Source organism: Rhamphochromis longiceps, linkage group LG9, assembly GCF_057381845.1.
Source record: "Rhamphochromis longiceps isolate RC_006_pf linkage group LG9, R_longiceps_female_GT1.1, whole genome shotgun sequence".
Taxonomy (NCBI): Eukaryota; Metazoa; Chordata; class Actinopteri; order Cichliformes; family Cichlidae; genus Rhamphochromis; species Rhamphochromis longiceps.
Genome location: NC_140565.1, coordinates 7,809,174 through 7,824,168, shown reverse-complemented (window position 1 = coordinate 7,824,168; position 14,995 = coordinate 7,809,174). Strand labels below are relative to the sequence as shown.

At 41.7% G+C, this 14,995-nt stretch overlaps 1 protein-coding gene and 1 long non-coding RNA gene across 3 annotated transcripts; one reads left to right on the top strand and one right to left on the bottom strand.

The window, feature by feature from the left end:
- Positions 1-1,059: 1,059 nt before the first annotated feature.
- mtpap (mitochondrial poly(A) polymerase) lies at positions 1,060-14,761 on the bottom strand. Of its 2 annotated transcripts, XR_014913237.1 has the most exons (10): positions 14,581-14,753; positions 13,734-13,900; positions 13,404-13,637; positions 13,083-13,307; positions 11,245-11,456; positions 9,918-10,144; positions 7,374-7,466; positions 7,203-7,276; positions 5,681-5,859; positions 3,940-4,077 (listed from the first exon to the last, which is right to left on the bottom strand). XR_014913237.1 is itself a non-coding variant. In XM_085418126.1 (9 exons), the coding sequence occupies exons 1-9, from the start codon at positions 14,759-14,761 to the stop codon at positions 3,733-3,735; spliced, it is 1,758 nt and encodes a 585-aa protein (XP_085274252.1). In that variant the 3' UTR covers positions 1,060-3,732. The 2 variants fall into 2 exon arrangements, 1 of the variants encoding a protein (XP_085274252.1); XM_085418126.1 differs by lacking the exon at positions 5,681-5,859 and having other exon boundaries at positions 1,060-4,077; positions 14,581-14,761.
- Positions 7,359-10,025, top strand: LOC146661622 (uncharacterized). The gene is made up of 3 exons (XR_014913238.1): positions 7,359-7,494; positions 9,295-9,424; positions 9,889-10,025. It is a non-coding gene; the product is annotated as an uncharacterized LOC146661622 (long non-coding RNA).
- Positions 14,762-14,995: the final 234 nt, after the last annotated feature.

Here is a 14,995-nt window from a genome sequence, read left to right as displayed (position 1 = left end):
ACGTGGCACTGTAAATGGAAAACCAAAGGAAATGTTTAAGTTTTATGTCTCTTTTTGGATATTTAGTATGACAAATCAGTCAGTGGGGTTTTAATCAAGGTCAATCTATTCAGCAGACCTCACCACAGAGCTGGCTGAGTTTAGCTCCAGTAAACTGGGGAACCAAGCTGGTGGGCTGTCTTGGACATCCCACGCTAGCACCACTATGCCACCGTTTTCATCTAAAATCTTTAATTTTGACAAACGTTTTAAGAAAAATGTGGTATTCTTTGTTCAATCGCAACCATAATTTCTATCTAAATAAACAGCTATATAGAGAGAACTAAAGTGAAACTTGGAATTTTCTGCGAGTATGAAAAAAAAAAATACTCCCAAATTGCCACTGGCTGTCTTAACTAAAATCAAAGCCTAAAAGTATGTATGCAATTCTTCAGCGGTATGTATTGTCTTTCAGTTTATCTTTACATTTATTTAGATTCTAAATACATTTTCCAATAGTTTTTCATTTTAGAAAATTAGTTTCTAGCATTAATTTATTACCTTTGTGCTTCCCATTAACTATGTATGAATGCTGATTCCACATCTCAAAAGTGAAGACAATGTTAAAGTGGCTCAAAGCTACTTCTTTCCAATGACCAGCAAGGGCCAGCTTCATTGTGTGCAGAAGTCTGATTATATAGATGCCCATGGGAAAAACAACCATTCAGTTCCTGTGATCTATGACCTGAGTGAACACTCAGTGTCACTTCCATGTTTTTTTAAATAAAGTATAGCCCCTATTCGAGTTAAAATGCACAAGAAAGCAGGGGATGTTTCAGGGTGGGCCAAACTTGTCATTAATAAGTCACAATATGAGCCTATGGTATCAGTCAAAGCCAACCGCAGACTTTGAAACTGGGACCTCACTAATCATTGGGTGATGGGATTTTAGCCTAACCCCCAAGAACAAGGCTAATTTCTTCCCACACAGAAGAAGATACAGATAGAATAAAAGAAATTACTCTGACCAAATCAAGCCAGTGGTAATGACAATGGTGATTTTATTTATATAGCACACTTTGTTATATATAAACTCAATCTTCTTAACACAGATGACCAAATCATAAAAAGCTGTGTAGGTTCATTGCCTTAAGATAGCAAAATAAAAAAAATTCAACATGTGAAACACAGGAACTGAAAATTTTATTACATGTCTCTATATATTTCATCCCAAACACAAAAAAGTACAACTTGTTCAATTTAATCAGATCTCTGTGGGATAAAACGAAGTGTAAAAATAAATATATATAGCCACCTATTATCCTTCAATCTCTGTTTAGTTGGTTAAAAATATCTATTACATTAACTGCTAGCAAGATGGATAAAAAAAAAGATCAACCACTCAATGTTCTCCAAATTATTTTACTTCCCAGATGTTTTGGTTTTAGCATAACTTTAGCTTACTGCAGCTGACTAGCTTGATGCTATCAATGGCAGCCATTGATAGCATTCAAGCTAACCAGCAATAAAGGCAATCACTGTACAGTCATTGATTAAAGCCATTAAATAATGCAGGTTATTGTAATCAATACATAAACTATACTACTTAGCTTCCCTGTGTGATCTCTCACAGCAGTAGATACTATGTTTTATCCAGCTAGCTTCCACAAAACTGTAGATAGCTATTGAGAAAATGCCCAAGTCAAGAAAAAACTCAACTAAATGCACATCACTACAAAATTGCAAAGATATCATATTAGAGTTCCATCGTAGTCTGTTATACATATGGAAAATGCATCCCATTTTTGTAGTTGTTTTACAATTCAGTTTTTAGCACTTCAAATCAAGTTGTGTAAAATCAAAAAATAAGTGAAAGAAAGACATAAAAGTTTTATAGAGGATTATGTTTTTATAGGTTAAGAACTGGTTAACTTACAGCTTTCCTGAAGTGGAAGTAGATTCAGGTTCCCCAACTTTTGCTGATTATGAAATTCTCTGTATGAAAGTGAGATCAAACTGTCCCTGAACTTCTTGTATAAACCACTCCAAAAGATGAAGGGAACCGTAGATAATCACAGTATTGAACAAAGGCCAAAGTTATCTGGCGATGCTCTTCCTGTTCTTTCTCACAAAAAGCAGAAGATACTGGTTCTGCCAAGTTGACCTTGAATCCATCTTGCCTTATGCAACAGTCCATCTCTTGGTATGTTCTTCACACTCACACACTAAAATACCTGTTCCACCTGAATGGACTACAGGTATCGGGTCCTGCTAATAGAACTTCATCAATCACATGAGACAAGGACAGCTGTCATCTGTGTGTGTGGGAAGATGCCATCCGGCAAACACGGCCCTTATTACCAAACAGAAACAGAAAAATTAGTCAGGAGGGATAAGAAGACAGCAATGGTCTGTAGTCACCACTTGCAGAACCATTCCCTTTTGGGGGATTGCCTTGTTGTTGCCTCTCGAGTGCACCTGTTGTCACTTTCACTTGCACCAAAGCAGATGAAACTGATTCACAGTGGGTTATGCTTCCTAACAGAACAGATTGATATCCCTTAAGTTTAAGTGATTTTGTGTTATACTGTGATAATTAAGGGTTCCTTTATATTTAAGCTGGGTGTCTTACGACAATACTGTCCGAAAAGTTGTGCTTTATGTTGCTGTCAGAATGACATAAAGTACACTTCAGTAACAACTCAAAGTTGAAGTGTTCCAAAATTGTGTTTACTGGTTATGTAGTGTTAGAGAAAGAATAGCATGAACTTTTTTTTAGCATTACCTGCAGTTACAAAGTAAATAGGAAGAAGAGCTATTATTACTCAAGGGTTATTAGCTGTAATACAATATTTGCAGTAAAAGCACACAAAGTAGATCAAATTTTACTGTTATAAATCTGTATCAGATAAATCGGATAGTTTTTACCACTAAACCTGTAAAAATCAGATATAAAAGCTGTTTATATAAAGTTTATTCTTTCTCCAACTACCAATGGTACTACTTCTGTAACAGTTCTAACAGTCAAGTGTTTGTCCCACTTTGCTGCTTTAATTACACTTGAAATTATATATTTTCAGATAAAAACATACACACACACACACACACACAAACACACACCTCTTCTCATGTCTCAAAAAAAAAAGAAAAAAAAAGATCATACTGCCTGGAAAAACTGAAATTTTAGAATTTATTTTATCAGACAAGGATAATTTTAAAAAGTATGAAATGTCTTTCCATGGTTATTTAGTATTTATGATTCTGATGTATTTTGCTACACTTCTGCTGCCTTTACTCGTGTTGGGGCTCCATAAGTGTAACAAGTGTATACAGTTTTCAGTAAAACCTTAACTATTCCATCCATATTGTAACTGTATGCGTAATGATTTAGCCTGAAGTGTAAACAGATGGTGTCTGTGCTGATGCTGTTAACAGTGATGCACATGATAATGAATCAAATTAACCTGTTAAACACTGAGCTACGAAACGAGCACCAGGCCAGACTGAATTACACAGTATTGTCTTTAATCACAACAGAGTGGGAAAGTCTACAGCCTACATGGCCAAGACTCCCTTATTTCAGGTCCCAAAACATATGCACTTATAGGTCTCACTAACACCCTCCAGTGTCCATGTTTGGAACTACAGTCCAGTTCCTGGAGCCTCTTCTCTCACCTTCACAGTGAAGCATCACACAGCAACACTGAGGAGGTTGAAGTCCTGACAAGAGAGTGGAGACATGGAAGAGTCCTTCTAGCTCTTCTTTAGTTGATTTTTATTTTTTAATGATTCTAGCAAGCCCTTGATCCTTTCACTGGCCGGCTCCCTCCTCCTTTTCTTGCGACTTTTGATCCCTGCGACCTGCGAAGGCAGAAGGAGGGTAGCGAGTCCCCAAGGTGTGGGTGCACCTTCGCCTCCCGCACCACCACCTCTTGGTGTGCTGGTTTCACTCTGCTGGAGCAGCCAGGCGCTCTCCTGACACAAAGCCACGAATCGGTCGAGTTGGCTGGCGTTGACGTTCTTGCTGACGTTTAAAGAGGTTTCAAACGGGTTCTGGATGTGCAGCGGGGCCACCTCTGGTTTGTTCTGCTCCTTGCCCTGGAGGGAGAGGGAAGGGGACAAGGCAGGTTGAAAACACATTCGTGAGCAGCAGCAGCTGTAAGTGTAGACCTTCGTGTCCTGTGCGTCATGGTCCATCAATTTCGTTGGTCATGGACTCAGCCTTTTGCTGCTTTATCTGGGGCACACATAGCTGAGTAGAACACCTCTCTGCAGGGTAGCAGATGAAGAAGGGAAATGGACATGTCTTTTTTGACTTGGGGAAATGAGCAGAGTTTTTTGAATTTACCCAAAAAAAGAAGGAAAAAAATTAGCTTAGCCTGAAATAAAAAAAAAAACATACATGGTCTGTATCTGTCCAAATGCCGTGGCCATCAAATAAAGTATCAAAATGTGGGTCAGAGGGAAGTCAAGAAGCTTCCGTGGTACTTTGCATGCTGTATCCTGCATAATGCCTGACAGTAAAGGCACAGGGGGATAAAGGATGGGCAGGAAGGATTAAAGATGGCAACATAAAGCCATCAGTCAGAAAAGGGGAGTGAAGCGGTGAATTGTAGCACAGTAAAGCAGATTTATGGTGGTTGCTCCACTGTTGAAAGCCGATAGGCAAGGGTCACAACCACAGTCTACCTGAAAGCTTCCTGTGCTGTAGGGAGGCTATGTCAAACTTCACATTAGTCTCATTTATTAAGCTGGGGTCTCTCTTTCCCACGGGTATCGATTCATTAAACTCTAAGCTCTAGCAAAATCCCTGCATCTCATATACTGTGCCATCAAAGCATGAAGAGCTACTTTATCAACAAAATTTCTACTGGGAAGAGTAATAGGGAGTAAGAGGCATATTATTCAGCACTGAACATTTTAAGCAGTAGGTTAATTAACTATCGCGTATAGACAGAGAGGAAAAATTAGCCCCAAAAACTCCCAACGATGAAACACTGTGACTTCCATCGAGGATGTTCCCTGGTTGCCAGTAGAAAGTATTACGCAGGCATAAACAGCCACATCAGGATAAATGTGGGTATAAAAAGAACAAATATGCATTTGTTTGCAGTTAATGTGACAGACCTCCTAATTGGGATCTAAAGCTCAAGGGCGCCAGGCTCCTGTGGGGCCGGCATCAATCACATGAGACGAGGACAGCTGTCATCTGTGTGTGTGGGAAGACGCCATCCAGCAAACACGGTCTTTATTACCAACAGATTTCCCTGCCGGAGCTCAGCTGGGTGCAAGAGTTGAAAGAAGACTGAACTTCTCTCTGTGTGCGTTTTAAGTTTTATTCCAGTTCCTTAGGTGTGAGGATTTGGACTAACACAGACACTGGACTGACTTTAAAACCATATTAATTTTTTGTCACATTAGCATGTAGATGTGGGAATCCCCCGACATCATATGATATGATATTGTCAAAATACTTCACACACAATACAATATTATTGTATTGCAATAACTACAAATGATGCCCTTAGGGTGTTCTGATATCCTCGTGTTGGTGTTGTTCCCAGATATCATGAAAATGTTGTTCCAGGTTCAACATTGCAAGTGACCAATCACATTGTTCTGACGTCAGTCTTTTGCGCGCCAAGCCATTCGTCCATTTATGAAATTCCAATATTGCAAGGACAATATCAATTCTGCTTACCGTTTATCAAAGGGTTAGGGTCAGGGTCCGCTGATCGGCGGACAGAGTCGGTTTCTCGCAGCTTAAGTACAGTTTTTTGTTTTACGGCGGTTTCTCCCGAAGTCGCAAAAGTATGACGTCACAACATTCTGATTGGTCACTTGCAATGTTGATCCTGGAACAACATTTAGTATGATGATCTGGGAACAACACCAACAAGACGATATCAGATTGTGCAATGCCCTTAAAGCTAAACTTTGTCACTATCTATTTTATCCACTAAGATACTCTGCTTGGAGAATGCACTCCTACTGTGGTAATAACTACCTACTGACATGGTTTTTATGCTTTTGTGTTGAGAAAGAAGATAAAGAAGGACTCTGTAGCATAGTAGTAGAGATGAGGACTGCTGAAGAAGCATAGCCGTCTGTCTGATGGATGCATGCGTAGTGCATCAGTTGCTAAAACAAAACAAAAAAAACAAAAAACGGCAGATGCTACAGAATTTACATCACAATCAGAAACTGAGATAATCACGGAAACTGTAACACTGGAATAAATGACTGCGAGGATGCACAGCTCAATTAAACGATGTTAAAACTACCTGCATACAGTTATGCCAAATGTGTATGTATGTGTGTGCCCCACCATAACTCTGCAACGACTGTGCAGTACTGCAGAGGTCAGATCCACTAATAAATCCAAGCCCACACTGAAGGACCCCAGTTGAGCCTTTTTACGACATATGCAGCAATGCTGACAGTATATCAGAACACTCGGAGCCATCGCGGCTGTTTTTCAGCTTAACAGTCCAGCTCCGTTCAAACGTTCCTTTAGACAGGAGCCTCAGTGTGTTTAGAAAACTTGATTTGAAGTCTAAATGGCAGCTTTGAAGTAGAGGGCTATTTGCCTTGTCCGAAATGTTTTACAAGCATTTGTCAGTCTAAAAGTTTTGCTGTAGCTTTGACCGCTCTTTGCCGATTTTAGATTTTAAACTGGAGCTCCCACTTAATTCACATTTGCTCCCTTTTGAATGTGAGGAATTTTTGGGATATCTATTTATTTATGCATGCAGTTGGCATGGAGAGAAAAAAAAGCACAGGAAGCGATTGTTGGTCTCATTATTATTTCATTAGCAGAGGGAGAAATCCTTTGTACTGACTGATACAACATGAGTAGAACTTCCTAAGCAACTCAAAAATCAGCTTGTTTGCAGCATTTCCAAAATGATGCTTATGATACTTTTCTCTTTGTAGAATATGGGGGTTTTTTTTCCAGCTCTCAGAAGTGGACATATACATGGATCTGTTATGCCTGCTAATCACTGGCCATTGGGGCAGACAAAGATGGATCTTTGTCTGCCCCTCCCAGACAAGAGGTTTAAACATCAGGAGGCGGGGCTTGTTCTCCCAGATGACCATGTCATATCCACTCTCTATAAGACCACACAGATCACACAGCAGAAAATCTGTGGTGCCAGTTGAATCTCCCTTCAACTGGCACCAAACTATGACCTGAGGCAGTTCTGGATAATCATGCTCACCTTTCTGATATTTATGGACATCCGGCTGAATGGGAAGGTGGCGTAGAACTCGAAGAACTCACCCAGCAGTTGCTCTAAACCAAAGATAGAAAACTGGAATTAGCATAAAAGCCCGCTAACACAAATGTCACCGACATATCAAACTGTGGGGGGGCGGTCTCTTGTGCTCACCTAGCGTCTCTGTGTTGCTCTGAAGCTGGATCTTGTTGAAGTCGCTGACAAATGTGCAGTCGTTCCCCTCGATCACGGTCTTGTCCCCGGGGCCTTGTGGAGACGAGAGCAGGGATACAAGGTAAAACGTCTGCCTTTACACGCCTGCGACGGCCATAAACAACACACAGATGGATGGAGTCACGCGCTCGTGGCCAGAAAACAAGAAAGCAAGGGGAGAGCAGGCGCACGTGATAAACAAAAAAAGAACAAAGACAGCATGTATCATGTCCTTCCTTGGCTGGTTTACATCTTTAACCGTGCCCTTGTCGAGTCTCCTTCACCACCATGAGGCTGGTGTGTGTGTGTGTGTGTGTGTGTGTGTGTGTGTGTGTGTGTGTGTGTGTGTGTGTGTGTGTGTGTGTGTGTTATACTGCTGTTTAAATAACTGCCTGGAAGCACACATGTGTGTGTGTGTGTCTAGAGGAGGTGGGTCATTGACCTTCCCAGAGTGATGGGCCTTTTATTGTCCTGTAAGCACTCTGTGTGATAGAGTCTGCGCTAAATGGTGTGCCGAGGAGGAAGAGGAAGGAGAGGAGGGGAGGAGGTGAGGTTAGATTGCTTTTGGAAGGCAATTATCAGGCAGCCAAGGTGACAGAAAGAGGGGCAGAGGGAGGCGAGTGGACTTGCGGGCAGATTGGTGTGACGGCAGTTCTATTAGAAAAGGACACTGGGTTAAACATTCCTAACACATATATACATGGTAATAAGATGGATGGCTGGAAGGCTTTCCCAGGATGCTGAGTATTAAATAAAACAAGTGAACAGTCTCCAGGGCTGTAGATGAAGGATGTGTGTTGTACTCAGTGTTGCAGGGTCACACCTGACATTGAAATGCTGCTCTTGGCTACAGTTAAATTTGAAAGTCATGGACACAGCAAAGGTGCATTGAACACAATTATGCTGCATGGCAATGGCACCTATGCTCAGGCTGAGGACCCCACAAGGACAACGCCTCTCTTTATCTGAAGTGGGCACAGCAGGTGGACCAACACTTAACAAGTCATCAAGCTTGGTTTACCAGATCAACTTGATTGTGATATGGTTGTGCCCTGTCTGCTAAAGAATACATACATTAGCAGATAACTGGGCTTTGTCTATGACCTGGAAAACGCAAGTGTTTTAGCACGTCTTGCAAAGGCAGCTGCTGGTCCCTGCCAGGCCGAGGGGGCCTCTGCCATGGGAGAAGAGGCCCGGAAAGCAATGGGTCTGCATGCTGCAGAATCCAACACACACCTCAGTCACTGAAAGCAGCAGTAACAGGACACCATTAATTATCCCTCCACAAGTTCAAAAGGTCCAATCTAGACCACCGGGTGGCTTCACGAGTGTGAAAGCTGCAATAAAGATATTAGGACCCTCAGTGGTGAGTGGATGCCCGGATTACTACAAAGGCATAAAAACGTGTGGAAAGAAAAAATCGTTTGAATTGTTTGATGTCATTTAAAAGACACTGTTTAAACTGCAGTTGTTTCAACAACATCTCGTGTTGTTCATCACTTCTTTTGTAAATAGATGGTTCATTAGAGGTGAACAAATAGTCACTGGAGATGTTATGAGAGAAGGATCCGGAATTCCATGACAGCAAAAATGGTGCTAGAAGTGCAACGTCCGTGAATGAAGTCAGTGAATTTTTCAAGCTGTTTTAATCCAATTTAACTGGAGATTCCATGTATGTATTTCTATAAACAAATAAAGCTCAAAGTGTCCAGAGGTGCTTAAACATGGTTACAGACAGAAAAGACTTTCCCCTTGCTTTCCCAGAGAAAATCACCCCAACCAGCTGTAAATGAGAATTCTTGTTACTTCCAAAATGTGTTATTTTCTTCCTGAATTCAGCAAAATTTTACAATTTGGTGCTTTTCTTGCCTTTATTTGCCAGGAAACACAATATTCATGGAGTGGGGACTGCTGCTCTTACTTTGTTCACCTCCTCCCTGCTGCGTGAATTTTACTCTGACTCAGTTAATTGGAACCTTTTCACACGTGCACTGGGACTGTCCTCAAAGCAGGTATCTTACACTGAAAATCTAACTTCCTTAACACCAAAAGTTTTTGTTGAATCATTTATGACATTTTTCATTTCTAAGTAACTAATTGACCAAGGTATATTTGTGAGTGTGACAGCTGTACAGAGAAAACCCCCACCCCACACTGCCGCTAGTGTACTCAGTGGTTGCATTTATATTTTAGGGAACAGTTAGTAAGCAACGTGTGAAGGAAAAAAAAGGCATTATTAATTTATGAACTTCTTGTTTTTTGCCTGACACTTAAATAAGAAAGATGTTTTCTAGTGAACGCGTGTTTGCTTAAGATTGGAAAGTACACTGTTTTTGAAGCATGAAGAACGAGACTGTTGTGTTGGGCTGTGAAATGCTACGCTTAGAGTGATTGTTAAGAATAGAAAAAAGCAAAACTCTTAATGTTATTAACTAAAACACTACTGAAACTTTGAACCTTATTAACAAATTCTCAGAGGTCCGCTGTGTGAGTGCTGGATGGTACCTGCGAGGTCCCACAGGTGGTCCAGTGTGGGGATGATGGGAGGAGTCCTCTTCTGCAGGAAGAACAGCACCATGACAGTGAGGGAGAAGTTGGTGATCCAGGCCCCGGGGATGCTACTGGTGACTCCGTGAGCTCGGGCCCAGCAGCGTACAGTGAACACCAGGCTGCGCACCCGAGGGTCCAGCTCTCCATACAGGTAGAGCAACTCTGTGCTCTTCATCGCCACCCTGTGGAGAACACAAAGAGTGACATCTGAGCATACGGTGCATCCAGATAGATGCAGGTTTCACAATCTGAGGTTCGGAGCGCTAGAGTAGGTTATCATCAAGGATGTGTCTGTGTATTTCTGCATTCATCCCTCCTTTGACCCAGATGAGTATCCCAGTTCCTGATGCTGGGAAACATCCCCACAATGATGCAGCCACCATCGTGCTTCACTGTAGGGGTGATTTTGACTACTTTTGTTTACTCCAGACATGACGCTCGGTATTCAGGCCAGAGAGTCAGAGATCTGAGAGTCCTCTAGCTGATTTCTGGCAAACTCCAGGCGGGCTGTTATGTACTTCTCACTGTCTGATTTTAGAGATTTCAAATGGAAATTTAGTAATATGGAATGGCTTTTGAAAATAAATGACACTATGTTCAATTATAAAATGCCTGCATTTTGCCTTAAATATAGAACTTGGAGATGTGTTAACAGCATTAACAGTTCAGAGAAATGGTGCAAGGGCCGACCATTACAGGTCAGAGAAACTAAATGTACCGCTGGAGAGCAGCATTCAGCTGACTCGGCTGCTGTTCGTCTGTTTTTCTTGAATGCACACATTCACACCTCAGGCAGGAAGGTGCTATGCTTCAATGATGTGTGAGCACGATTTAAGAAAAGTCCCCCCTCTCACAGCCACCCACAGATGCTGGTTCAACTCCATTTCCTTAGAAACTGCAGAGTGGTTTTCTGTACGTTAGCAGGTGTGTGTGTGTGTGTGTGTGTGTGTGTGTGTGTGTGTGTGTGTGTGTGTGTGTACTTGTGTCACACACCAGCAGAGACCACAAGTCAATAACGTTGGAAGGAAAAGAAGTGAAACACAAACAAGCCCACACTTCGTGTTCAGTTTCACAGCGGAAAAATGCAAGACTGACCCATCGTAGCACTTCCTGCCAGAGTCTGGTTTCTGTCTGGGAGCTTTTATAACGCAAGCGTGGTCAAAAATGGTATTATGGGTAACGTAAAAAGAGCATTTACTGTGAAGCAAGAGAACTGTGACCAAGTCAAATCTGACATTTTACTCATTCCACTGACGTCAGAACATCTGCGCTGACTGAGTACCTGTTGTTGGCTGTGAGGTCACACTGAAAGCCAGACGGCTGGTGGGCGAAACGGACCAGAGGGCACCGTGCGTTGAGAATTTTCTGTACCCCCACGCAGCCGGGCCCAAACTGGTCGACGCACTCCCCGATCACAGACAGGATGCTCTGAGTAACGGCTCGCTCTGAATTGGCCCGCTTCATCTGGTACTCCAGGGAGAGGCCTGACTTAGGCTGCACACACAGGGAGGAATATACAGAATAACAGATATGTTTACACTTTAATTTTTCAATTGTTTTGTCCTAAGAAACCATGAGGCATACAGTGGTTATTTTCATTTGATCCTATAGTATCTCCACACCTTTCTGTCTTATGACATGTAAATAAAGTATTCACCTAATGCATGTTTCAGGGTGACTCTCTTCTATGTCAAGTTGATGTCTGTGGTCATTCTAGTTGAGCTGCCAGTTAACCGTTACATTACTGCAAGTGCATTCATAGCTTTCAAACAAACTAAAGACAGACACATGCACATCAGCTGTCTGAAAGTCAGACCAACACATCAGCATTTTTAGTTTGGCGATAGTGGGGATCTAGCAGGTGGCAAAAAGAAAGAAGCAACCACTTTTGCACCACTTTGTTTGGTTTTATGCAAAGGATTTCTGGGTAGTGCGTCGCTGTGGGGTGATATCAGGAGATAAATCAATATGTGAGGGCAATTTTTATATACATGTATAGGTGGTTTCAAACATATGTGCCATGAGCCAAACATACCCTGCAAAAGGGTTCAATGCAGGCCACTGGATGCATTTTTAAGTAAGACCTACACAACAAGAACCCCTGCTGCACAGAAGCATTCTTTTGGAATAAAAACAACCAGAAACAACCTGCGGCATATTTTTCAAATTCCTCCTACTTTTTATGAGCCATCTGTGATGTTTCATTATATGAATATACTTCAAAAAGTGCTTCATGGGAATTTTTTTATATGCCGCTATTTAATGGGTTTACTGGTCTAGCTCATTTGAGATCAACTTGGACAGCATGTTGCCCATTAACTTAAATAAGTTTGATAACTCTGTCACATGTTTTATTGCTCCCTCAGTGCCACTGGATAATAAAATGAAATTGGTTCATGTGTGATTGTGGTGTCAAATCCGCAATTGCTGGCAGAGGTACTTAAAAAAAGTCTAAAAATACTAACCTAATTTCCTATAACGGTGAAGGTAGACAAGTGCAAATGCCTGCAGCCAAGCATTCAAAGCAATGGAAAGTGAACAAGAGAGGTGAAGAGCAGAGTACAGGCAGGGTGAGTGGGTGGAAATGAGTGTCAGGGGCGACTTATGACAGTAAGAAAGCAAGACTGAAAGGGAAGGTTTATGAGCGGGTCGTGAAACCATCTATGATGTGTGGCTTGAAGACAGTAGCACTGACAATAAACACAGAAGGCAGAGCTTACAGGTGGTGGAGATGGTGATGCTAAGATTTTCAATATATTAGAAATGAGTACATCAGAGAGACAGCTATGATTAAGCATTTTAGAGACAAAGTCAACAGAAAAAGAGAAAGACCACAGACAGGATTCATGGATGACAGAGGAGGACGTTAAGGTCACATAGAAGCGGATGATCTGCTGTGTCGACCCCCAAAGGGAGCCGAAAGAAGCAAAAGAAGAACGTGGTTCTTTCATATGCCTTTTTTTGGTGTCAGAGACAACAAAACAAACCAAAGGAGTAGTTAGTTTAGATGCAGATAAAATGCTTAAAAGGAAAGCTACCTCACAACTCACAAGGAAATCACTGCAAACTGTTTGCCAATAAATCTAATATTTTCTAAAGAAACCTAGAAAGCCTCATTACCAGTTTCACATTGCGTCCAGTGATGCTGTCCAGATCCAGCAACATATCCAGGTCACAGCCAAGCTTTCCAAAGCCATTCACTGATGAGCCAAAGGGTTTGATGGTGCATTCTGGAAAATAAGCGGTAGCAATATCCTTGAGTAGGGAACAGACGAGGAAACGCAGCCTGCTGTTCTCCTCTGTGAGTTGATAGGCTTCAGTCAAGGAGCTTATCTGCTTGTCTATCTGAGGGAAACCAGGAAATGGGAAACATCCAAATCAATCAACTTCAAACAAGACTTAAAATGTAAGTATAACTTTTGATGTGATAAGTCAACATACACTCTCTTCTCTGGAAAGTCTCTTTATTAGCTCATTGATGGGAATAGTGGTCTGAGGTTGGCACTGCCGGCCTGACAGTTGGTTTGATGAGTCCACTGAGCCGAGGTTTCTGAGTGACAACAGTCTGGATTTGAAAGGCACTGCGGATTCGTGGCTGCCACCAGGAATTGCCACCCCTTCAAGTAAAGACGTAACACTTTCCTGGTTGGCAAACTCCACTACAGCATACACTCCCTGGAGAATTACACAATATCATAATTGTAACATAATTCCAACAGGGTGGTGAGGTAGCAGTACTTGCTTATCAGAAGAGGTTGGTCTTTTACTCACATAGCTTTCATAAAAGAAGTATTTATTGATTTCTCCATGTTTTGATAAATACTTGAGGAACTTTTTCTCATTGGTACTGGACTGACAGCTGATGAGAACGGACCTCTCTGCTTGTTCTTGTCTCTCCATGTGGAGAGTGTGCAGAGACTTCCTTCCATTCTTTTCATCTGACAACAGAGAAGAAGCCATCCAACAAGTCAAGTTTTTTTCTCTGAGAGTAAGACATTTAAAACTGTGTAATAAGCACACCGTTGTTAACAGACAGACAGGCCTAACATTAGTTTCAACTTGGGTGACTGATATCAGCTTACTGGGAAATAATATGACATTTACCGGTGACAGCAGGCAATAATTCTGTGGTGTGTCACGTCAGTTTTGCACTGATAAACGTTCAAAGACTGGGATGCACCAAATTGATAATAAAATGCAAAAAGTGTGATGTATCGTCGGTTAAGTTCTAGTTTTCATTGTTCAATTGTCCCAGAACATGTCAACAAACCTCATTTAAAAAACTGTCAGTTTTACAGTGGGGCTTTCTATGTAAATATACACGTCCCGCAAATGACAGGTACAAGCTCAAAACGTTCTATATAATAACATTTTAGCCCAAAAAGAGTTATCGCGTTGTTATCGTTAACAGTCACACTGCCGAATTTTACGTATGACCCAGTGATTTCTTACAGGTCACACATTGTGTAAAACGCACAACGCACTCAGAGTTACGGCCTTCACCAACAAAAATATAACGTTTCTCAGGGGAGTTTGGAATGGTGCTCACTCGACATCACACGGCGGTGTATTGGGGCTAGCCTAAAGGCCAGCTTCTCTTCTAGGCTTAATTACTAACCACTTTCGTCACTTCGAGTGGCCTCAGCTCGGGCAATAACGACGTCTGTTCCTATACTTCTGTGAAGAAACGCGTCGGTTTTCTGTAGGCACTTCGCGAGGCTGGCCCTTCCTCTCATATGTAACCTGCACACAGCAAAGGAGGACGCCATTGTTTTTCGGAATGAAGCGTAAATGCGCATGCGGCTGGTCCTGTCTACGGCAACCTAGAGATACCAGAAAAGACACTTTCTAGTGTTTAAAAAACTATCATCCGATTTCTTTGGGCTGACGCTGTAACGTCTTTTAAAGGTATCAAATTTGAAATTGATTTGAAATTTGTTTTTATTTTATTTACTACGAATGAGCTTCAGTGTTGGTGATATATTATGCATCCTACATTAAACGAGACACGTCTCCCGATAGGAAAGCACCCA